Consider the following 24,027-nt stretch of genomic DNA (forward strand, 5'->3'; position numbering starts at 1 on the left):
GGGCTGGCTTTACATGAAAGACTACACGCAGATCAGAAGCCAGGGATTAACGCTGTGTGTGTGGTGGGGGTTGTGTGTGTGTAGGGGGTGTGTGTGTGTGTGCTCACTATTGACCAAAACGGGTGCAGAAGACAAGGAAACAACCAGTAGTCTGAACAGGATCTCCTACCGTCAGACCCGACCTCGGGTCATCTCCTACCGTCAGACCCGACCTCGGGTCATCTCCTACCGTCAGACCCGACCTCGGGTCATCTCCTACCGTCAGACCCGACCTCGGGTCATCTCCTACCGTCAGACCCGACCTCGGGTCATCTCCTACCGTCAGACCCGACCTCGGGTCATCTCCTACCGTTAGACCTGACCTCGGGTCATCTCCTACCGTTAGACCTGACCTCGGGTCATCTCCTACCGTTAGACCTGACCAGCAGGCCAGGAAGGCTTGCCTTACACAGCAGGGTGGATGTCTGGCGGGGTAAGATCTTCAGATCACTTTCAGGGAGTTTCTCCTCAACTCAGGTCTACGTGACTGAAGAGCATGTGATGTGACTGGATGGGACAGCACTGCTGGGGCGACGCCCACATTCCTGTTAGGTCTATGTAGGGGTGGGTTTCTCAATTTCATCTGTGTTCCTTGTAAATGTTCTGCCGGTTCAGATTTTTGACCTAGCTAGCTCACGTCACCCAACTAGTCAAGGGCTTGAGCATTGGGCTAGTTGACTAGTGGTGGAACAACTAGGGATCTCCCACTCCCACTCCAGGCCAGAGAATCTGCTGCCTGCTGAACTGCCTTGTATTAAGCTCTCTGAGAAACGCTGACTTAGTGTATTTCTCCTGGCCAGACCAGCTTGACTGCCTGTATTCAGCCCTCTGAGGAACAATGACCTGCAGTGTATTTCTCCTGGCCAGGCCAGCTTGACTGCCTGTATTCAGCTCTCTGAGAAACACTGACCTGCAGTGTATTTCTCCTGGCCAGGCCAGCTTGACTGCCTGTATTCAGCACTCTGAGAAACACTGACCTGCAGTGTATTTCTCCTGGCCAGGCCAGCTTGACTGCCTTGTATTCAGCTCTCTGAGAAACACTGACCTGCAGTGCATTTCTCCTGGCCAGGCCAGCTTGACTGCCTGTATTCAGCTCTCTGAGGAACACTGACCTGCAGTGTATTTCTCCTGGCCAGGCCAGCTTGACTGCCTGTATTCAGCTCTCTGAGAAACACTGACCTGCAGTGTATTTCTCCTGGCCAGGCCAGCTTGACTGCCTGTATTCAGCTCTCTGAGAAACACTGACCTGCAGTGTATTTCTCCTGGCCAGGCCAGCTTGACTGCCTCTATTAAGCTCTCTGATACAGCAGTCTCACGAACTAGCAGCAGCAGAACAGACTCAGATCATTAAACCAGTGTGTTGTCTCATGCCTCAGGGGGCAGACTAGCTTCTCTCTCCCGGGCCTAAATGAAAGCAATAGTACACCAAAGACATAGGATGCCTGCTTGGCTCTTTGAATCTCACACACACAGTTACAGTCACACACACACACACTTGGATTTATCCGTTTATCTGTGCTTGATATGAAAACCCCCCCTAGAGCAAGAATATGGCTGTTGTGAGAATGGTCGAGTATAGATCTTTACTGAAGTCCTCTTCATTAGTGAAGTACAATACTGACGTCACAGCAGCACAGTGAGAGAGAGGCAGGAAATGAGATGGAGATGGGATGATGAGGAGTACTGAGCTCTCATGCTGATTGGATCATTATCTAGCTCTGCCAGCTGAGCCCAGGATGTATGAAATCTTATTTATCCCTCACAGAGAGCTGTGGCATATCTTAAATGGGATACGGTTATTGTGATGAGTGTCTGTGGGATAGCAAGTAGCTTTATTGTTGTGTGTGTGTGTGTGTGCGCGTGTGTCTAACCTCGGGAGGGACGGTGTGTGTGTGTGTGTGTGTGTATTCACTCAGCCGTACCAGTGGGTATCATCAACCCAGATACTCTAAAAGCCTCACTCACCCTCAGAGTTACCCCGTTGTGCGTGTGTCCCTCTGAGATGACATCATCCTCCTCCTGCTGCTCTCTCGGATCCATCTGCTCCGTAGTGGTGCCATCAGCATCTGTAGCAGCGGTACCACAGCCTCTATACCTCAACATGAAGCCCGGGCCCTCGGCCCCTGAGGGCCTCTGCTGCGGCTCCAGCTCCCCTCCTCCGGCTCCCTCCAGCTTGGCTGCTGGCCTGATACTCTCCCGCTGACCGCTGTGGACTGACCGGCCTGGCTGGACTGGTAGAGGGTCCTCCTCCAGCTGGACAGGGGTAACTGAGGCCTGGTGGTGGGGTCGGATTGTTGGCCAGAAAGGGTGGGGGTCGGTAGACTGATAAGGAGCCTAAAGGAGAAGGAGAAGAGGGAGAGGAGACAGGAAGGGAGGGAGGAGGAAAGAGAAAGGGAAGGAAATTAGTTATTATTTTTAATTTCTTGTTATGAATTGTTTGTATTTGCCAGTATTAGGGTGGTAACCAGATAAGGACTGGTGTAGCACGCAGCAGGGGAGGGGCCCCAAACCCCAAAATGAATATTTTTATGGTAATAAAATGATTGTTGACATGTCCAAATACCCCCAGATATGATCTATAGGATATATGGCCCAAGCCAAGCCAGTATGTCTACATGAAAACACGGTGTTGACATTCATTGATATACTTATATCAAGAATTAGACCCAGACAGAGAATTACAAGTCAACATTACACACTGTGAAATGTCAGTCACAGTCTGCAGTCAATGGTCACAATTACAAATGGTCAATAACCAGTCTGGTTGGGTGTCATGATGGGTAGCTTAGCAACTTGCAATGCCAAGGACCTGGAGAGTAACCCAAGAGTCCACACAAAGAGAAGACTCCTCTCTGGCTGTAAACACACAACATCTCTCCTCTCTCTCTCGCTCTCCAAACCTCTTCCTCTCCTGGCTAATAGTCTGACACTCATCTAATCTTAATGTCATCCTTCTCTTTCACCCCCCATGAGGCTACAAAGACCTGTCATTCTGTCATTTCCAGGACAGTAAGGTGTTGCTGTACGAACCTGTAGAGACTCCTTTCATTTCCAGGACAGTAAGGTGTTATATTGAAGATTCTAGAAACATACCACCTACCTCACAAACCCTGCTGCTGGAGTCTGGACAGAGAAGAGCGTGTTCAATAGTTTACAGCTCCCTGTTCTACAGAGCTCTGGGGAGCTAAAACATATTCCAGATTACTCCCTTTACAGACTAGAAGCCTAGACTAAACACACACACTGATGCCAAGTCAAGGTGAACATGCCTGAAGAACTGGAGCACATTGTAACTCCCCCTCTCTTCTTCTCTCTGGCAGCACACTTGTGACGTGGACCATGGAATTCTATGGTGGACGGGGACAGGAGGAGAACTGCAGTGCAGAACCACTGTATGGAACGCCCTCTGTGAGCCTGACCTGCATACCATTATGTGCTTACACACCAGCAGTTGCAGGACACGTGCAAGCGCACAATGTACACACACACACACACACACACACGGTGCAGCTTGGCCCGTTCACTAATCCCTGAAAAGACCTTGTAGTCAGTCACACACCAGTTGCCACCTGCCCCAAAATCTCCCCCCGCGGCCAGCATGGGGGTGGTCCGTACTGTACTCGTACTAAAACACATTGACACAATAAAAACACACGCCACAAACACTCTGCTCTCACATCAGACGAGGGCCAGTCGTAGCGTGTAGGGGAATGCATCTACATTAATCACAGTCGACTAGAAGATCGTGGAAAGAAAAAAAGGAAAGAGCGAAGTATGGAGGAGGGCCTTAACAGATCAACACTGGTTGTTTTGACTTCTGGAAGATAGATGACATTGATAAGTACATAGCCTGGTCCAAGATCTGACGGTGTAGGAATTGGCTAGTCCGTACACACAGTCAGACCCGTAGACCAGGCTGGACCGTACACACAGTCAGACCCGTAGACCAGGCTGGTCCGTACACACAGTCAGACCCGTAGACCAGGCTGGTCCGTACACACAGTCAGACCCGTAGACCAGGCTGGTCCGTACACACAGTCAGACCCGTAGACCAGGCTGGACCGTACACACAGTCAGACCCGTAGACCAGGCTGGACCGTACACACAGTCAGACCCGTAGACCAAGCCGGTCCGTACACACAGTCAGACCCGTAGACCAGGCCGGTCCGTACACACAGTCAGACCCGTAGACCAGACCGGTCCGTACACAGTCAGACCGGTAGACCAGGCCGGTCCGTACACACAGTCAGACCGGTAGACCAGGCTGGTCCGTACACACAGTCAGACCCGTAGACCAGGCTGGTCCGTACACACAGTAAGACCCGTAGACCAGGCTAGTCCGTACACACAGTCAGACCCGTAGACCAGACTGGTCCGTACACACAGTCAGACCCGTAGACCAGGCTAGTCCGTACACACAGTCAGACCCGTAGACCAGGCTGGTCAGTACACAGTCAGACCAGTAGACCAGGCTGGTCCGTACACACAGTCAAGACCTGTAGACCACACTAGTCCGTAGACCAGGCTGGTCCGTACACACAGTCAGACCAGACCAGGCTGGTCCGTACACCAGGCTGGTCCGTAGTCAGACCCGTCCGTACACACAGTCAAGACCTGCCACACTGTCCGTAGACCAGGCTGGTCCGTACACACAGTCAGACCTGTAGACCAGGCTGGTCCGCACTAGTCAGCCAGGCTGGTCCGTAGTCCCGTACCTGGTCCGTACACAGTCAGACCTGTAGACCAGGCTGGTCAGTACACAGTCAGACCAGTAGACCAGGCTGGTCCGTACACACAGTCAAGACCTGTAGACCACACTAGTCCGTAGACCAGGCTGGTCCGTACACACAGTCAGACCCGTAGACCAGGCTGGTCCGTACACACAGTCAGACCCGTAGACCAGGCTAGTCCGTACACACAGTCAAGACCTGTAGACCACACTAGTCCGTAGACCAGGCTGGTCCGTACACACAGTCAGACCTGTAGACCAGGCTAGTCCGTACACACAGTCAGACCTGTAGACCAGGCTGGTCCGTACACACAGTCAGACCTGTAGACCAGGCTAGTCCGTACACACAGTCAGACCCGTAGACCAGGCTAGTCCGTACACACAGTCAGACCCGTAGACCAGGCTAGTCCGTACACACAGTCAGACCTGTAGACCAGACTAGTCAGACCTCCCGTACACACAGTCAGACCCGTAGACCAGGCTGGTCCGTACTCAGACCCGTAGACCAGACTGGTCCGTACACAGTCAGACCCGTAGACCAGGCTAGTCCGTACACCCAGTCAGACCCGTAGACCAGGCTAGTCCGTACACCCAGTCAGACCCGTAGACCAGGCTGGTCCGTACACACAGTCAGACCCGTAGACCAGACTGGTCCGTACACCCAGTCAGACCCGTAGACCAGGCTAGTCCGTACACACAGTCAGACCCGTAGACCAGACTGGTCCGTACACCCAGTCAGACCCGTAGACCAGGCTGGTCCGTACACACAGTCAGACCCGTAGACCAGGCTGGTCCGTACACACAGTCAGACCCGTAGACCAGGCTGGTCCGTACACACAGTCAGACCTGTAGACCAGGCTGGTCCGTACACACAGTCAGACCCGTAGACCACACTAGTCCGTAGACCAGGCTGGTCCGTACACACAGTCAGACCCGTAGACCAGACTGGTCCGTACACACAGTCAAACCTGTAGACCAGGCTAGTCCGTACACACAGTCAAACCTGTAGACCAGACTAGTCTGTACACACAATCAGAAAAACAACATCCTGTGATTGATTCCACTTCCCATCGCACATTTCCTTCCACTTATAGAGCATAACTTGGACAACATCCAAGCCCTCTGCTGGGGAACAACAAGGGAACAGGAAGATGTTTTAGAGGGAGGAGGAACATGAAATACATTCAAAAAGACAATGCCTGGCTAGCAGATGGTGTTGCTGATGACAAAGCCATGTGTTCCTCAAATGCCATCCCTAGTCGCTATACAGAAAGGTTGGGCGATTCTAAGATACTATATCCACCATGTTTGACAGCCATCGTCAACGGTGATGACATGTTTGAACATGACTGCACCACTCGGAGTCTGGCGGCTCACAACGGGGCAGGAGGCACCCAGCAGGGCGACATGCCAAATGGCCTATTCCCTTTTTGGCCAAGGCTAAATGTTAAACCTATACAGTGCATTCGGAAAGTATTCAGACCCCTTGACTTCTCCCACATTGGTACGTTACAGCCTTATACTAAAACGTATTAAATATCACATTTACATAAGTATTCAGACCATTTACTCAGTACTTTGTTGAAGCACTTGACGGTGATTACAGCCTTGAGTCTTCTTGGGTATGGTGCTACAAGCTTGGCACCTCTGTATTTGGGGAGTTTCTCCCATTCTTCTCTGTAGATCCTCTCCAGCTCTGTCAGGTTGGATGGTGAGCGTCGCTGCACAGCTATTTTCAGGTCTCTCCAGAGATATTCGATCGGGTTCAAGTCTGGGCCACTCAAGGACATTCAGAGACTAGTCCCAAAAGCCACTCCTGCATTGTCTTGGCTGTGTGCTTAGGGTCGTTGTCCTGTTGGAAGGTGAACCTTCACCCCAGTCAGAGGTCCTGGGTGCTCTGGAGCAGGTTTTCATCAAGGATCTCTCTGAACTTTGCTCTGTTCATCTTTCCCTCGATCCTGACTAGTCTGACTAGTCTGACGACCAAACACCATGTCATCACGTTACTCCAGGGTTTACCTCAATACGGTTATTATGTCAATATTTACCCAGAAAGGTGTTTCTACCTCATTTTCTCGCATAATTAATATTACTGTCACAAAAACATCCCACCATGTTGAACATAGTATCTGTTGGCATTTTACATTTTTTTATTATAAATTATTTTCCAGAAACGTCCTGCTTTCTTCACAGCTGTTGGGATATGTTTTAAATGTGCCGAAACGACCGGCTTTCTTCACAGCTGTTGGGATATTTTTTAAATGTGCCGAAATGTCCTGCTTTCTTCACAGCTGTTGGGATATTTTTTAAATGTGCCGAAATGTCCTGCTTTCTTCACAGCTGTTGGGATATTTTTTAAATGTGCCGAAACGACCGGCTTTCTTCACAGCTGTTGGGATATGTTTTAAATGTGCCGAAATGTCTTGCTTTCTTCACAGCTGTTGGGATATGTTTTAAATGTGCCGAAACGTCCTGCTTTCTTCACAGCTGTTGGGATATGTTTTTTAATAGGGTATGACTTAACTCACATCAAAACTGTGAATGGAAACGTGGTTAGTGAGAAAGATTTCACATTTCTACATGGGGGAGAAACCTGCCCAAGGACACATAGGAAGGCTGAAATGAGAGGTTGTTTTAAATGCATGTTGTATATAAATGACCGTATGGTCGAGGCCTGTGTGGTCCAGACCTTTTGGGATGCCCCCAGAACAGATGGGAACTGGCAGGAAAACCATCTAACAGGCACCGAGACAAGTCACTTTGTTCCAGTGAAGATTGATAGGAACAGATTGTGTGTGTACATGTCTCCAGTCTGATGAGCTGCATACAGAATTAACCGGCCAATCGAGACCCTTTCGCACCAATTCCTCAGAATGAGAAAATACACACCATGAAATAGACTACATATCACGCTTGTTAACTTCTAAAAACTTCCAGCACAGCACATCTAACACCGATACAATATTGGGTCAATATTTATATTCGAAAGAACAGTGTTTTCAAGACCAATATTTTGTAGACAGGGCATATTACAAATGCATCAGGTTTTGAGCTTGGCGACACTGTCTGAGACATACAGGAGGAAAGGAAACAGGAAGCAGAGTGTGGAGAATGTCCCTGGTGGATAACACCACCGTTTCTTACAGACAAAAGAGAAGAATATGCAAATCTGTCAGGACTGAGTGGGTCTACCCAGTCGCTCATTCCACACACACACACACACACAATAATGTGTTAAATTTCCTCTGCATCATCAGCTGTGGGACCATGGAGGCTCTAGCTAACTAGATCAGTTGTGCTGTGTCCTGAAACACATCAGTACAGTCACAGCAGCTGTAGGGCTGGCTGTAGGGCTGGCTTTACTGGCTGTAGGGCTGGCTTTACTGGCTGTAGGGCTGGCTTTACTGACTGTAGGGCTGGCTTTACTGACTGTAGGGCTGGCTTTACTGACTGTAGGGCTGGCTTTACTGACTGTAGGGCTGGCTTTACTGACTGTAGGGCTGGCTTTACTGGCTGTAGGGCTGGCTTTACTGACTGTAGGGCTGGCTTTACTGGCTGTAGGGCTGGCTTTACTGGCTGTAGGGCTGGCTTTACTGGCTGTAGGGCTGGCTTTACTGACTGTAGGGCTGGCTTTACTGGCTGTAGGGCTGGCTTTACTGACTGTAGGGCTGGCTGTAGGGCTGGCTTTACTGACTGTAGGGCTGGCTTTACTGACTGTAGGGCTGGCTTTACTGACTGTAGGGCTGGCTTTACTGACTGTAGGGCTGGCTTTACTGGCTGTAGGGCTGGCTTTACTGGCTGTAGGGCTGGCTTTACTGACTGTAGGGCTGGCTTTACTGACTGTAGGGCTGGCTTTACTGACTGTAGGGCTGGCTTTACTGACTGTAGGGCTGGCTTTACTGACTGTAGGGCTGGCTGTAGGGCTGGCTTTACTGGCTGTAGGGCTGGTAGGGCTGGCTTTACTGGCTTTACTGTGGGCTGGGGCTGGCTTTACTGACTGTAGGGCTGGCTTTACTGGCTGTAGGGCTGGCTTTACTGGCTGTAGGGCTGACTGCTTTACTGGCTGTAGGGCTGGCTTTACTGACTGTAGGGCTGGCTGACTGTAGGGCTGGCTTTACTGACTGGGGCTGGCTTTACTGGGGGCTGGCTTTACTGGCTGCAGGGCTGGCTTTGGCTTTACTGGCTGTAGGGCTGGCTTTACTGACTGGCTAGGGCTGGCTTTACTGGGGGCTGGCTTTACTGACTGTAGGGCTGGCTTTACTGACTGTAGGGCTGGCTGTAGGGCTGGCTTTACTGGCTGCAGGGCTGGCTTTACTGGCTGCAGGGCTGGCTTTACTGGCTTTACTGACTGCAGGGCTGGCTTTACTGGCTGCAGGGCTGGCTTTACTGGCTGTAGGGCTGGCTTTACTGACTGTAGGGCTGGCTGTAGGGCTGGCTTTACTGGCTGCAGGGCTGGCTTTACTGGCTGTAGGGCTGGCTTTACTGGCTGTAGGGCTGGCTGTAGGGCTGACTGCAGGGCTGGCTTTACTGACTGCAGGGCTGGCTTTACTGGCTGCAGGGCTGGCTTTACTGGCTGCAGGGCTGGCTTTACTGGCTGCAGGGCTGGCTGTAGGGCTGGCTGTAGGGCTGGCTGTAGGGCTAGGGCTGGCTGGCTTTACTGACTGTAGGGCTGGCTGCAGGGCTGGCTTTACTGACTGCAGGGCTGGCTTTACTGGCTGCAGGGCTGGCTTTACTGGCTGTAGGGCTGGCTGTAGGGCTGGCTGTAGGGCTGGCTGTAGGGCTGGCTGTAGGGCTGGCTTTACTGACTGCAGGGCTGGCTTTACTGGCTGCAGGGCTGGCTTTACTGGCTGTAGGGCTGGCTTTACTGGCTGCAGGGCTGGCTTTACTGGCTGCAGGGCTGGCTTTACTGGCTGCAGGGCTTACTGGCTGTAGGGCTGGCTGGCTACTGGCTGTAGGGCTTTACTGGCTGTAGGGCTGGCTGTAGGGCTGGGCTGGCTGGCTGTAGGGCTGGCTTTACTGGCTGTAGGGCTGGCTTTACTGGCTGTAGGGCTGGCTGCAGGGCTGGCTTTACTGGCTGTAGGGCTGGCTTTACTGGCTGCAGGGCTGGCTGTAGGGCTGGCTTTACTGGCTGTAGGGCTGGCTTTACTGGCTGTAGGGCTGGCTTTACTGACTGTAGGGCTGGCTTTACTGGCTGTAGGGCTGGCTTTACTGGCTGTAGGGCTGGCTGTAGGGCTGGCTACATCCCATTGTGCTGTGCTCCAGAAGAGATGTGCTCATTTGGCGCACACACACTCAACTCTCAGTATACAGAGAGAGTTAGATCTGGAACCAATAAAGTATCAATCTAATGTATCACTGTTCCAGCTGTCAATAGACACCTTCAGCCTCCACCACAGGGCTACATTGAGTTTCATCAGAGCCAAATCTTTCCCAGTTTAAACCCATGATAGAGAAACCACAGGCATCATCTCTGTATTAGAGCTTGGCTATTCTATCCAATAGCAGAATAGGCCTTGTTCGGGAGAGAGGGGGGTGAGTGGAGAGAAGGGAGGGCAGGTCATAACTGGAGAGGACACCATGCCTGGCACCCTATTCAGTGCACTAGTTTAGATCAGAGCCCTATGGGCCCATAGTGCATTATAAAGGGAATAGGGTGCAATTTGGGACAAATCCCACACTGACCCAAGGAACCCAGCTCCCCTGAACTAGATACCACTGACCCAGGTGTTCAGAGTGGCCTAGCGTCCTGTTCGTCCCCCGACACTTGTTCCTGTTTAATAAATGTTAGGGCATTCACACAGCTGATATTCACACAGCTGATATTCACACAGCTACACACTGTTCCCTGATATTCACACTGTTCCCTGATATTCACACTGTTCCCTGATATTCACACTGTTCCCTGATATTCACACAGCTCCCTGATATTCACACTGTTCCCTGATATTCACACTGTTCCCTGATATTCACACAGCTACACACTGTTCCCTGATATTCACACTGTTCCCTGATATTCACACAGCTACACACTGTTCCCTGATATTCACACTGTTCCCTGATATTCACACTGTTCCCTGATATTCACACTGTTCCCTGATATTCACACTGTTCCCTGATATTCACACTGTTCCCTGATATTCACACTGTTCCCTGATATTCACACAGCTACACACTGTTCCCTGATATTCACACTGTTCCCTGATATTCACACAGCTACACACTGTTCCCTGATATTCAGACAGCTGCTAATACAACACATTGAATTAACTATACCCTGTTCACTAAAATAGAATACTGCATTTCCTTTCTTCCTGGGCCAATCAGATGTGTCTAAACCTACTGCCAAGTTACCAGGTTGACTGAACAACGTTGTCATCAAACTAATAATTAGTGGGCCGGGATCAGTTTAAAAACGGCCCGCGACACGGTTTGTGAAATTATATCAAAATGCATGAAATCAAGTGAAGCGGTTTTTCCTCTCTGGCATTGCTGCGTGACAGAGAACTAACAGAGCCAATCAGACTGGCCTTGTGCTCCTGGTTATACCAGGGATGAAATTATATCCAATGCATGAACTTTGCTCTGCTCCAATGAGTCAAATGTAACATCAGAAGACCCATCAGGGAATGAACCCTCCCTCTACATCACAGATAAACTATATTTAAAATTGATGGGGAAATAGATACACAGGAAGTGCTGACAGAAGCAGGTGAGTGATGGCTGGAAGGAGATGCAGCTGACAGAGAAGCAGGTGAGTGATGGCTGGAAGGAGACGCAGCTGACAGAGAGAAACAGGTGAGTGATGGCTGGAAGGAGACGCAGCTGACAGAGAGAAGCAGGTGAGTGATGGCTGGAAGGAGAAGCAGGTGAGCGATGGCTGGAAGGAGACGCAGCTGACAGAGAGAAGCAGGTGAGTGATGGCTGGAAGGAGAAGCAGGTGAGTGATGGCTGGAAGGAGACGCAGCTGACAGAGAGAAGCAGGTGAGTGATGGCTGGAAGGAGACGCAGCTGACAGACTGCAGCTCCCACACCTGATATGTGCATGAAAGTCAAGTGGACATTATTGAACCTGCCCATACAAGAGACTAGTGGCAGTTGCTTATTTTTTTTTACAGAATAAAAAAAATTATAATAATTTAAAAAGACAACTGACTTTATAAACATTTCCTAACAAGCTCCAGCAGGTTCTTTAGATCGGTAGGGATGAAAAATGTGGTACCATCATATGACGTTTTGGTAGGCTGATATTACCGTGGTACCGGTATACCATGCTACACTACAATGGGCTCTGGTCAAAAGTAGTGCACTACATTACCAAAGGGCTCTGGTCAAAAGGAGTGCACTAGATAGGGAATAGGGTGCCATTAGGAACACAGAAATAGACTCCATAATAAGAAAAGAAAGAGACCTCCCAAGGAGTTGATGGAGTGGATTCTCAGTGTTCAGCCAGAGACAGGCTTCACTGTTTCTGTATCAGAGGAATAGACAAATCAATTACGTTGCCTGATGGAGAGGGAAATAGAGCAGGGCTGAAAGAGGGAAGAAGAAATGTCATTGAGAATTGATTTCTCTCTCTTTTGTGAGCGACAAAGAGCAAGGAGCTTTTGAGAGGAGAATTGATGGTGAATGGAGGAGTTTTAAGGCTCGGGGGGGGAGGGGGTCAGTGTGTGTTGAAGAGGGGATGTGTGACTGAACAATAGGTTGAGATCATGGAGTTTAGCCTAGCAGTTGGTGTGACGCTGTGACCGTTCTGGATACATTAAAGCCTGGTTTATTATGGTGTGAAAGCACTAGCAGGACACACTGCATGTAAACATGTAGAACCTGCAGTATATCCACGAAACATATCTAACAGCTATCTAGCCAGTAGCTACCACCTTCTAGCCTGGAACACAACACGCTACCTAGCTAGTAGCTACCTCCCTCTAGCCTGGAACACAACACGCTACCTAGCTAGTAGCTACCTCCCTCTAGCCTGGAACACAACACGCTACCTAGCTAGTAGCTACCTCGGTCTGAAGAGAGAGGAGTGACATTTGAAAGTGACAAAGCAGGCAGCACAGGTTGTACGAGTCAAACTAGTTATACACAACAAATACACAAACCCTCCGGGTCACAATTTACTGCACCTGTCAATCACCGCAGGTTCTGTCCAACCAACATGAAACTGAGCTACAATAGTTCAGTTACAGCAGATTGACAGATGAAAATAATCTGGGTTAATGTCACTTCTGTTTTCAGAGCCTTCTCTCTTACACACGCACACACACACATGCACACGAGATTGGTTTTGAAAGTTGACCATTTTGCTAGTTGTCTTTGGGGAACCAGTAGAACCAGTTAGACAAGCACGTAAAGACAAAGGACAGGTGTGTCGTGATGCTAGACTAGTTTGCATGAGGCCTAGGATGATGTGGGAACCTGTCTTTCTAGAGGAAAGGTGAAATACCTGCTGGTGTCACAGCAGGTACATTGAACATGTTATCTGGCTTGACCTTGTGCTACACACTAGGGATGTGGCAAATTAACCATTTTGCTTAACGCTTAAAAACAGACATTTTCTCAGTTTTCCGTACAAAAAAAATCATTCAATTCTACGTCAATTTACAATGCAGAATAATGGCCCTATTACAAATGTATGACCACTGGGGCCAAACTCATTACACGTCAATTTACAATGCAGAATAATGGCTTCAGAAGCCTCATTCCTTTACAGACCAGTAAAATGCCTGTTCATATCTCCAGAGAAGGTTAGAGTGGTTAGAGGCAGGGTAGCCTAGTGGTTAGAGGCAGGGTAGCCTAGTGTAGAGGCAGGGTAGCATAGTGGTTAGAGGCAGGGTAGCATAGTGGTTAGAGGCAGGGTAGCCTAGTGGTTAGAGGCAGGGTAGCCTAGTGGTTAGAGGCAGGGTAGCCTAGTGGTTAGAGGCAGGGTAGCCTAGTGGTTAGAGGCAGGGTAGCCTAGTGGTTAGAGGCAGGGTAGCCTAGTGGTAAGGTAAAAATCTGTCGTCATGCCCCTGAACAAGGCAGTTAACTCAATGTTCCCTGGTAGGCCGTCATTGTAAATAAGAATTTGTTTTTAACTGACTTGCCTAGTTAAATAAATGGTGAATAAAAAATAAAATGTAAACATCAGTAGCATAACAGACAGGCATGCCACAGCCGAGACGCTTTCTAGGGGCCACATTCCATTATATCTGAAAGAGTCATGAATAAAAGCTACTGGTGGCCTGCTGTCATTTCATATGGGGCAAAAATGAGAAGTAGGTTACCCTGTGCTCGCAAGACTGGCCCGACGATACCTCTGTTTCCAGAAGACGTTGGTGTCATCCATGACTAGGCTAGGATACAATCTACATGCATAGGCTAGGATACAATCTACATGAATAGGCTAGGATACAATCTACATGAATAGGCTAGGATACAATCTACATGAATAGGCTAGGATACAATCTACATGAATAGGCTAGGGTATTCTACATGAATAGGCTAGGGTATTCTACATGAATAGGCTAGGGTATTCTACATGAATAGGCTAGGGTATTCTACATGAATAGGCTAGGGTATTCTACATGAATAGGCTAGGGTATTCTACATGAATAGGCTAGGTATTCTACATGAATAGGCTAGGTTATTCTACATGACTAGGCTAGGTTATTCTACATGAATAGGCTAGGTATTCTACATGAATAGGCTAGGTATTCTACATGAATAGGCTAGGGTATTCTACATGAATAGGCTATTCTACATGAATAGGCTAGGGTATTCTACATGAATAGGCTAGGGTATTCTACATGAATAGGCTAGGGTATTCTACATGAATAGGCTAGGGTATTCTACATGAATAGGCTAGGGTATTCTACATGAATAGGCTAGGGTATTCTACATGAATAGGCTAGGGTATTCTACATGAATTCTACATGGGCTAGGTATTCTACATGAATAGGCTAGGTATTCTACATGAATAGGCTAGGGTATTCTACATGAATAGGCTAGGGTATTCTACATGAATAGGCTAGGGTATTCTACATGAATAGGCTAGGGTATTCTACATGAATAGGCTAGGCTACATGAATAGGCTAGGGTATTCTACATGAATAGGCTAGGCTTCTACATGAATAGGCTAGGTATTCTACATGAATAGGCTAGGGTATTCTACATGAATAGGCTAGGGTATTCTACATGAATAGGCTAGGGTATTCTACATGAATAGGCTAGGGTATTCTACATGAATAGGCTAGGTATTCTACATGAATAGGCTAGGGTATTCTACATGAATAGGCTAGGGTATTCTACATGAATAGGCTAGGGAATATTCTACATGAATAGGCTAGGTATTCTACATGAATAGGCTAGGTATTCTACATGAATAGGCTAGGGTATGAATGAATAGGCTTCTAGGGTATTCTACATGAATAGGCTAGGGTATTCTACATGAATAGGCTAGGGTATTCTACATGAATAGGCTAGGGTATTCTACATGAATAGGCTAGGGTATTCTACATGAATAGGCTAGGGTATTCTACATGAATAGGCTAGGGTATTCTACATGAATAGGCTAGGGTATTCTACATGAATAGGCTAGGGTATTCTACATGAATAGGCTAGGGTATTCTACATGAATAGGCCAGGGTATTCTACATGAATAGGCCAGGGTATTCTACATGAATAGGCCAGGGTATTCTACATGAATAGGCCAGGGTATTCTACATGAATAGGCTAGGGTATTCTACATGAATAGGCTAGGGTATTCTACATGAATAGGCTAGGGTATTCTACATGAATAGGCTAGGGTATTCTACATGAATAGGCTAGGGTATTCTACATGAATAGGCTAGGGTATTCTACATGAATAGGCTAGGGTATTCTACATGAATAGGCTAGGGTATTCTACATGAATAGGCTAGGGTATTCTACATGCAACAGACCAAAGACTGAACACATTTTCATCATTAGCCAAGAGACAGATCAAGCAGGAGAGCAGCAGGGAGAGAGAGTGTAATGCTTCCTGTTCATTTGTATTGTTTATTTCACATTTGTTTATTATGTACTTCACTTGCTTTGGCAATGTTAACATTTTTTCCATGCCAATAAAGCCCTTAAATTGAATTGAGAACAGGCAGGCCAGCAGGAGGGAGAGAGAGAGAGCAGGCAGGCCAGCAGGAGGGAGAGAGAGAGAGAGAGCAGGCAGGCCAGCAGGAGGGAGAGAGAGACAGAGCAGGCAGGCCAGCAGGAGGGAGAGAGAGACAGAGCAGGCAGGCCAGCAGGAGGGAGAGAGAGAGAGAGCAGGCAGGCCAGCAGGAGGGAGAGAGAGAGAGAGCAGGCAGGCCAGCAGGAGGGAGAGAGAGAGAGAGCAGGCACGCCAGCAGGAGGGAGAGAGAGAGAGAGAGCAGGCAGGCCAGCAGGAGGGAGAGAGAGAGAGAGCAGGCAGGCCAGCAGGAGGGAAAGAGAGAGAGAGAGCAGGCAGGCCAGCAGGAGGGAGAGAGAGAGAGAGAGCAGGCAGGCCAGCAGGAGGGAGAGAGAGAGAGAGTGAGCAGGCCAGCAGGAGGGAGAGAGAGAGAGAGAGCAGGCAGGCCAGCAGGAGAGAGAGAGAGAGAGAGAGAGAGAGAGAGAGAGAGAGAGAGAGCAGGCAGGCCAGCAGGAGGGAGAGAGAGGAGGGGAGGCAGAAGCGTGCTCATATGTTTTGGTAATCTGCATCTCACAATGTCTTGTCTTGCATGCTTTACAAATTCACCAAAGTAGCCTAAAGTTCACCTTCACCCTGTATTTTCATTAAGGCCTTAGTTTGTCAACGTGACCACCAGCCCAGGGCGTATCTAGCCTTCTCTGTTCCTGCCTCTAACTGGGTATATAATACAAACCAACACAGTGATCCATTCAGCACCGAGACTCACAACAAGAAACTGGTCCAACCAAAACACAGCAGAGAAAGAATGAGGCTCGTCTAAACAAAACACTGGTAATGGAGCCGTCTCTGGGTGTGTTCCACGTCTCACCAACTCTGATTGGTGTGCGTGTGTCTTCTGTGTCAAGTTCCACAACACTGGGTGCTTTGTCTCTGGCTTTCAATCATAAGAACTGTCAGGAGTGGAATCAGCCACGTGGGATCACATGGGTACCGAGAGAGAGAGAGAGACGGAGACAGAGACAGACAGACAGACAGACAGAGACAGAGACAGAGAGAGAGAGACAGAGAGAGAGAGGGGTCACAAGCGGAGAGAACTAGCTGTGACATTAACTTGTCCTTCACACCATAAGCCAGAGCAGAACTGGCAGTTTGTCAAATGCTCCATTGGTTTGGACCTGAGACATTGGATAGGCGCTGCTTGCTCAACACTGCCTGTTTAACCAAGCTCCAACACAGAGTCTACCTGAAAGACCCAATACAACTAAATGGGCAGGAGAGGAACTGTCATAATGAAAAAGCCCCATAGAAGACCTGACACGTGGCCAGTGAACTGAACCACCCTACAACTACCACAGCCAGTCTACCTGTACCAGATAGAAGACCACTACCACAGCCAGTCTACCTATACCAGATAGAAGACCACTACCACAGCCAGTCTACCTGTACCAGATAGAAGACCACTACCACAGCCAGTCTACCTATACCAGATAGAAGACCACTACCACGGCCAGTCTACCTGTACCAGATAGAAGACCACTACCACGGCCAGTCTACCTATACCAGATAGAAGACCACTACCACAGCCAGTCTACCTGTACCAGATAGAAGACCACTGCCACAGCCAGTCTACCTGTACCAGATAGAAGACCACTACCACAGCCAGTCTACCTGTACCAGATAGAAGACCACTACCACAGCCAGTCTACCTGTACCAGATAGAAGACCACTACCACAGCCAGTCTACCTGTACCAGATAGAAGACCACTACCACAGCCAGTCTACCTGTACCAGATAGAAGACCACTACCACAGCCAGTCTACCTGTACCAGATAGAAGACCACTACCACAGCCAGTCTACCTGTACCAGATAGAAGACCACTACCACAGCCAGTCTACCTATACCAGATAGTGACAGGAGAAATACCTCTCCCAAATGGCACCCTATTCCCAGAGGGCTCTGGTCTAAACAAGTGCACTATATAGGGAATAAGGCTCTGGTCTAAAGTAGTGCACTATATAGGGAATAGGGCTCTGGTCTAAAGTAGTGCACTATATAGGGAATAGGGTTCTGGTCTAAAGTAGTGAACTATATTGGGATATAGGGCTCTGGTCAACAGTAGTGCACTATATAGGGAATAGGGCGCTGGTCAACAGTAGTGCACTATATAGGGAATAGGGCTCTGGTCTAAAGTAGTGCACTATATAGAGAATAGAGCGCCATTTGGGACATGCCCATAACTCTTTGCCGTCTACGTGGCATTGATAGGAGTCTACAGACAGTAGTATCTCGCTAATGACTCACTGCCAATGAGTGATCCTCAGTACAAACACACAGGCCAGACTCGGTACATCTCACAATCCAAACAGAGTGTGACTAGCTGCATTCCTGTTCAAATGTCTGTTGAGCCACATCTCTAGTATACGTTCCCTATAGACTGGAAATCACTGTCCACTTTAATAATGGAACACTGGTCACTTTAATAATGGAACACTAGTCACTTTAATAATGGAACACTAGTCACTTTAATAATGGAACACTAGTCACTTTAATAATGGAACACTAGTCACTTTAATAATGGAACACTAGTCACTTTAATAATGGAACACTAGTCACTTTAATAATGGAACACTAGTCACTTTAATAATGGAACACTAGTCACTTTAATAATGGAACACTAGTCACTTTAATAATGGAACACTAGTCACTTTAATAATGGAACACTAGTCACTTTAATAATGGAACACTAGTCACTTTAATAATGGAACACTAGTCACTTTAATAATGGAACACTAGTCACTTTAATAATGGAACACTCACTTTAATAATGGAACACTAGTCACTTTAATAATGGAACACTAGTCACTTTAATAATGGAACACTAGTCACTTTAATAATGGAACACTAGTCACTTTAATAATGGAACACTAGTCACTTTAATAATGGAACACTAGTCACTTTAATAATGGAACACTAGTCACTTTAATAATGGAACACTAGTCACTTTAATAATGTTTACATATCTTTGCTTAACTCATCTCATGTATATACTGTATTTTAGTCTACTGTATTTTAGTCAATGCCACTCTGATATTGCTCGTTCTAATATTTATATATTTCTTAATGACATTATTTTACTTTAGATGTGTGTATTGTTGTGAATTGTTAGATATTACTGCACTGTTGGAGCGAGGAACAGAAGCATTTCGCTACACTCGCAATAACATCTGCTAAACATGTGTATGTGACCAATAACATCTGCTAACCATGTGTATGTGACCAATAACATCTGCTAACCATGTGTATGTGACCAATAACATCTGCTAACCATGTGTATGTGACCAATAACATCTGCTAACCATGTGTATGTGACCAATAAAATGTGATTTGATATGGTAGTCTATACCCTACATAGAGATCTGGTCAAAACTAGAGCACTAGGAGAATGGGGTGTCATTTGGGAGAGTCTTCTGTCACTATCAGGTATGGGCTGACTAGCTAATGGTAATTGTAGAGCGATTCAGTTCCCTGTCCATGTGTCAGGTCTTCTATGTGCATTAAATAGGGAATAGGGGAGCCACGTGGACAGACCACACCATCTCTGGAGTCTACTGCTGTCTGTCTGCTATAGCTTCTGCTGGCCATGTCTGACTGGCCCATTTAACCAGAAAGCTTACAAAACACATACACCTGACAGAGCTCACACAGACCCTTAGGCTAAGTAGCCCTCAAAAAGACATTCTGAACTAGAAGTTCTGGTTGTCGATCAAAAACAACAAGTCACCCCATTGATCTCCTTCCCTACAAGGTCACCCAGCCTCGAAGAAAACAGCCTTTACGTCCTTTCTAACTGCATAAATCATTAGCTTCATAAACATCTGAGTTAGAACAGGACCGAACATCAAATCAGGGTAAATAAAATAAAAAGGTTTTAGTTGAGTGATTATGATTTAACACCATGGTGGTGGTAGCCGTGACAAAAGCAGGTTTAGGAACCTAGATGATGACTCATATCCGTCTCCAGCTTACTACCCACCAAGCAGAGGAGCTACGCATTACCATGACCGGGGGACTTGGTGATGGAGAAATATTGCCATGCGTATTAAAAAAACAGCTCCGTTTTGTCAGTTTATTATCTACTCTACATCAATAAGACGTCACTAAGCAGCTGTGTGTTCCTCGGTCTTCTCTCCTCTCAGCAAAGACAAGCTTTTATCAGTTCCAACACAGGCTACAGCCCACGCTGGAGATGACTTACTGGAGCTAACGTTTGGAAGGATGACAGATGCTGGTGTTAGTCAGGCTACAGCCCACGCTGGAGATGACTTACTGGAGCTAACGTTTGGAGGGATGACGGATGCTGGTGTTAGTCAGGCTACAGCCCACGCTGGAGATGACTTACTGGAGCTAACGTTTGGAAGGATGTCGGATGCTGGTGTTAGTCAGGCTACAGCCCACGCTGGAGATGACTTACTGGAGCTAATGTTTGGAGGGATGACGGATGCTGGTGTTAGTCAGGCTACAGCCCACGCTGGAGATGACTTACTGGAGCTAACGTTTGGAGGGATGACGGATGCTGGTGTTAGTCAGGCTACAGCTTTACACTGAATACCCTGTACACTGACTACAGTCTTATTTCAAGTATCTTGTGAATACAATGAGATGGAGCTATTTACTGTGTGGACTACTTAAAGTTACCCCAATCAACAATTAAATATTATAGCTTGTTTAGATGGTGGACTACAGTGTAGTACTGACAGCTCATCAGCAGAGCTTGCGTCTGTTTAAAAATATGTAAATAATGATTAGAGATCCTCTGAGGTTCCTAGCTAATAAGGTTAAGTATATGCCTAGCTGGTTGACATGGCAACGACTAACCCGTCAACCACAAAACTAACCCCGCCCCCCTGTCAAACAAATAGCGAGCTCTGTACCATAATCCAAAAACAGCCTGAGGGTGGTTACCAGGACAGTACCTGACCATACACAGACCAACTCTTCCTGCTAATGCTATTCTGACATGTAAAGTCACAAGCCTAAACCAGTGGATTTAAAGTCGAGGTCTCCCCCCCAAAAAAAATAAACATGTAGGGTGAATTCTACTGTAAATCTCGTTTTAACTTTATAATTTCACTTCATAAATGTTTAATATTTTTTATTAAAACTGAATAATGTCCTGTAAACAAGTTCATGACAACAAATCCAATACATGTCATTTAAAACTATGTTTAGTAAGCACAACTTTTATTTTGAAACCATCAGACCAGGTGTTCTTTCTTTTATGCCTTCTGCATCTCAGTACAAGAGGCATCACTGCAGTCCCTAGTTTGAATCCAGGCTGAATCACATCCAGCCGTGATTGAGAGTCCCATAGGGATGCGCACAATTGGCCCAGCGTCGTCCGGGTTTGGCCAGGGTAGGCCGTCATTGTAAATAACAATTTGTTCTTAACTCACTTGCCTAATTAAATAAAAGGTTCAATTTAACATTTAAATTTTTAAAATGCCTTAGGTTAGGTGTGAAAAACAGATAGCTGCAACACGATTGGCTGAACGCAAAATTCTGGGAGAGCGCGATGGACGCCTTTTGAATGCGATAGCCACACACAGACTTCCAGTGGGTTTCATTGTAAATAAGAATTGGTTCCTAACTGACTTACCTAGTTAAATAATGGTCAAATAAAAACACATTAAAAACCCAGAGCTGCCTTATTGCTATTATAAACTGGTTACCAACGTAATTAGGAGTAAATATAAATGTTTTGTCATACCCGTGGTATATGGTCTGATATACCACAGCTGTCAGTCAGCCTTATCTTATCCCCACCTTATCAATGCTATTGAGGCAAACAAAGGAGTGCTATGGGAGACCGTTAAAAACACATTCACTTGAGGATAGTGAGCAACCTAGTCATAATATGTTGAAAATGTGTATTTAAAAATTGCAGCCTGTTAAGAAACTAAGCTATAATTTGAGGTTGGCTAAGAAGCTAAAATAAAGCATGAAGGTTAACTACTAGAAAGTAGCATAAACATTTGACCACGGGCTTAGCCTGATCTAGCCAGCTCGCTAGTACACCACTGGTGTAGCGCTGCGAGACAAAGAAACAATTCCAAACTACAAATCTCTGGCATTTTAAAATCATCATATCAACATTTAAATCCATCTTTACACATTAATAATTGGAGGACAAAAAAAACAGACGAGGTTTCTAATTTACAACAATGTTATCGACCACAGCGCCAACAAAATATGAGATATGATGTACAGATAGTGTTGAACTACCCTTCACTGCACTGACATTTCTGAACGAAGCGTCGCCTTTGAAGGAACCAGGGCAACACTTTGTTGTCAGATGTGGTTCCACTAGCGTTACCTATCTAGCGTTAACTACGTTACAGTAGTTAGCTACATACCTTTTTGGAAAACAACCACACGTTGTCTTTTTCCAACAACTGGCTCAATCTAGCCCAGGCAAGAGCTGAATGGCTAGTAGCTACCACTAGCAGCTCACCGACGGGGGATGTGGTGCCAGCTCAAGCTAGCTGTGCAGTGCGTCACTGGATGCAGAGGCAACCTGGGTAGCTAGGCTACTGTTATTCCAAAAATACGTAAATCTAGCTAAACAACTGAAATACCCGACCAAATGTCGTGACAACCACTAAATGTACCTTGTCGAGAAGTACGGAGACGATGTCCTTTTGTCCCTAGGTTGCTCCCCCAAAAAAAGAGTAGCCACGACTCAGACAATTTGTTCCACGGTTCTCTACGTGATTCTGAACCTCTGAAGGCTGACTTGACTTTACTCGCCGATGTCGTAGCGTTCTTGTGTGACGCCCTCGCGTGAGCCCACCGAAACCAATCAGAATGCTCTAACGGGAACAGGTGGCCAACAGTTGAGGAGCCGGAAGTGTATGCTAACAGGTTTGACGGGACCTGTAGTTCTAGGATTTTGTGTAACAGCCTGACACAATACAATTGTATTAACAACCGCAAAACATGATCCCAGGAAAATACTTCGACATTACATAGGACTTATGACATGTATTTCTATTGTATTTCAACATTCACAGTACCTGACGTCACAGTCCTTTGTATTCACTTACTTATATTTGATTTATTTAACCTTTATTTAACTAGGCAAGTCAGTTAAGTACAAATTCGTACTAACAATGACAGCCTTACCCGGCCAAACCCTAAGCCGGACAATGCTGGGCCAATTGTGTTGTTAACAACAAAACTGATGCCTGCGCAACTATGGGTCAAAACAGACGGGTTGGCTTAGATTGTTGACAACATGCATGCTATATTTAGTGTCCAATGTTTATTGAAAACAAACAAATTTGCACAATGAGCACTGGGCCAATTGTGTGTCCGCCCTATGGGACTCCGAATCACAGCCAGTGGTGATACAGCCTGGAATCAAACCAGGGTCTGTAGTGACACCTCTAGCACTGAGATGCAGTGCCTTAGACCACTGCCCCACTCAGGAGCCCAAATACAATTCACAACCATTCAATAATTCAGTAGGCTACCACTCAAGATTCAGTCATAAACGGTGAGTTGTAAAGGTTAGGTTCTAATTGTGGGAATAGAATGGTGATTTTCCCACAGTATGTACATTAGTCTTTTACTCACACACACACACACACACACACACACACACACACACACACACACACACACACACACACACACACACACACACACATCATGGATGTGTGGCTCTAATTGCGTCTGGCTTCCTATCAGATGCTGTAAAAGTATGATAATACATTAAAACTCAATGACTACACATGTTTGACTCTGATCACCCCACTTCTGACCCGGGGCATGATGTCAGGACGGACGGACACACACACACACACACACACACACACACACACACACACACACACACACACACACACACACACACACACACACACACACACACACACACACACACACACACACACACACACACACACACACACACACACGCACGCACGCCATTGAGTCCAGAGGGCATTTATAGCTTTGTGTGGTTGGGCGTAAGATCTATGATGCAGTAGGACTGGTCGGTCACAGTAGCCTACAGTATGGTTACAAAACTCAGGCAGAGCATGCAGGTTCACCGTAGACAGTGTATTTAAG

At 47.1% G+C, this 24,027-nt stretch overlaps 1 protein-coding gene across 2 annotated transcripts in view; it reads right to left on the minus strand.

Moving 5' to 3' along the window:
- LOC115128115 (adiponectin receptor protein 2-like) overlaps window positions 1–22,698 on the minus strand; it is an 86,013-nt gene extending 63,315 nt beyond the window's left edge. The window contains exons 1-2 of one of the 2 annotated variants that reach the window (XM_065021315.1): window positions 22,563–22,698; window positions 2,005–2,373 (exon numbers count right to left, since the gene is read on the minus strand). In XM_065021315.1, the coding sequence (XP_064877387.1) occupies window positions 2,005–2,142 (138 nt within the window). In that variant the 5' untranslated portion in view covers window positions 2,143–2,373; window positions 22,563–22,698. Of the gene's footprint in view, window positions 1–2,004; window positions 2,374–22,307; window positions 22,535–22,562 lie in introns of those variants that run through there. The other variant, XM_065021316.1, reaches the window with a different exon arrangement.
- Between the last annotated feature and the right edge of the window lie 1,329 nt (window positions 22,699–24,027).

This window comes from Oncorhynchus nerka, linkage group LG8 (genome assembly GCF_034236695.1).
Source record: "Oncorhynchus nerka isolate Pitt River linkage group LG8, Oner_Uvic_2.0, whole genome shotgun sequence".
Classification (NCBI taxonomy): domain Eukaryota; kingdom Metazoa; phylum Chordata; class Actinopteri; order Salmoniformes; family Salmonidae; genus Oncorhynchus; species Oncorhynchus nerka.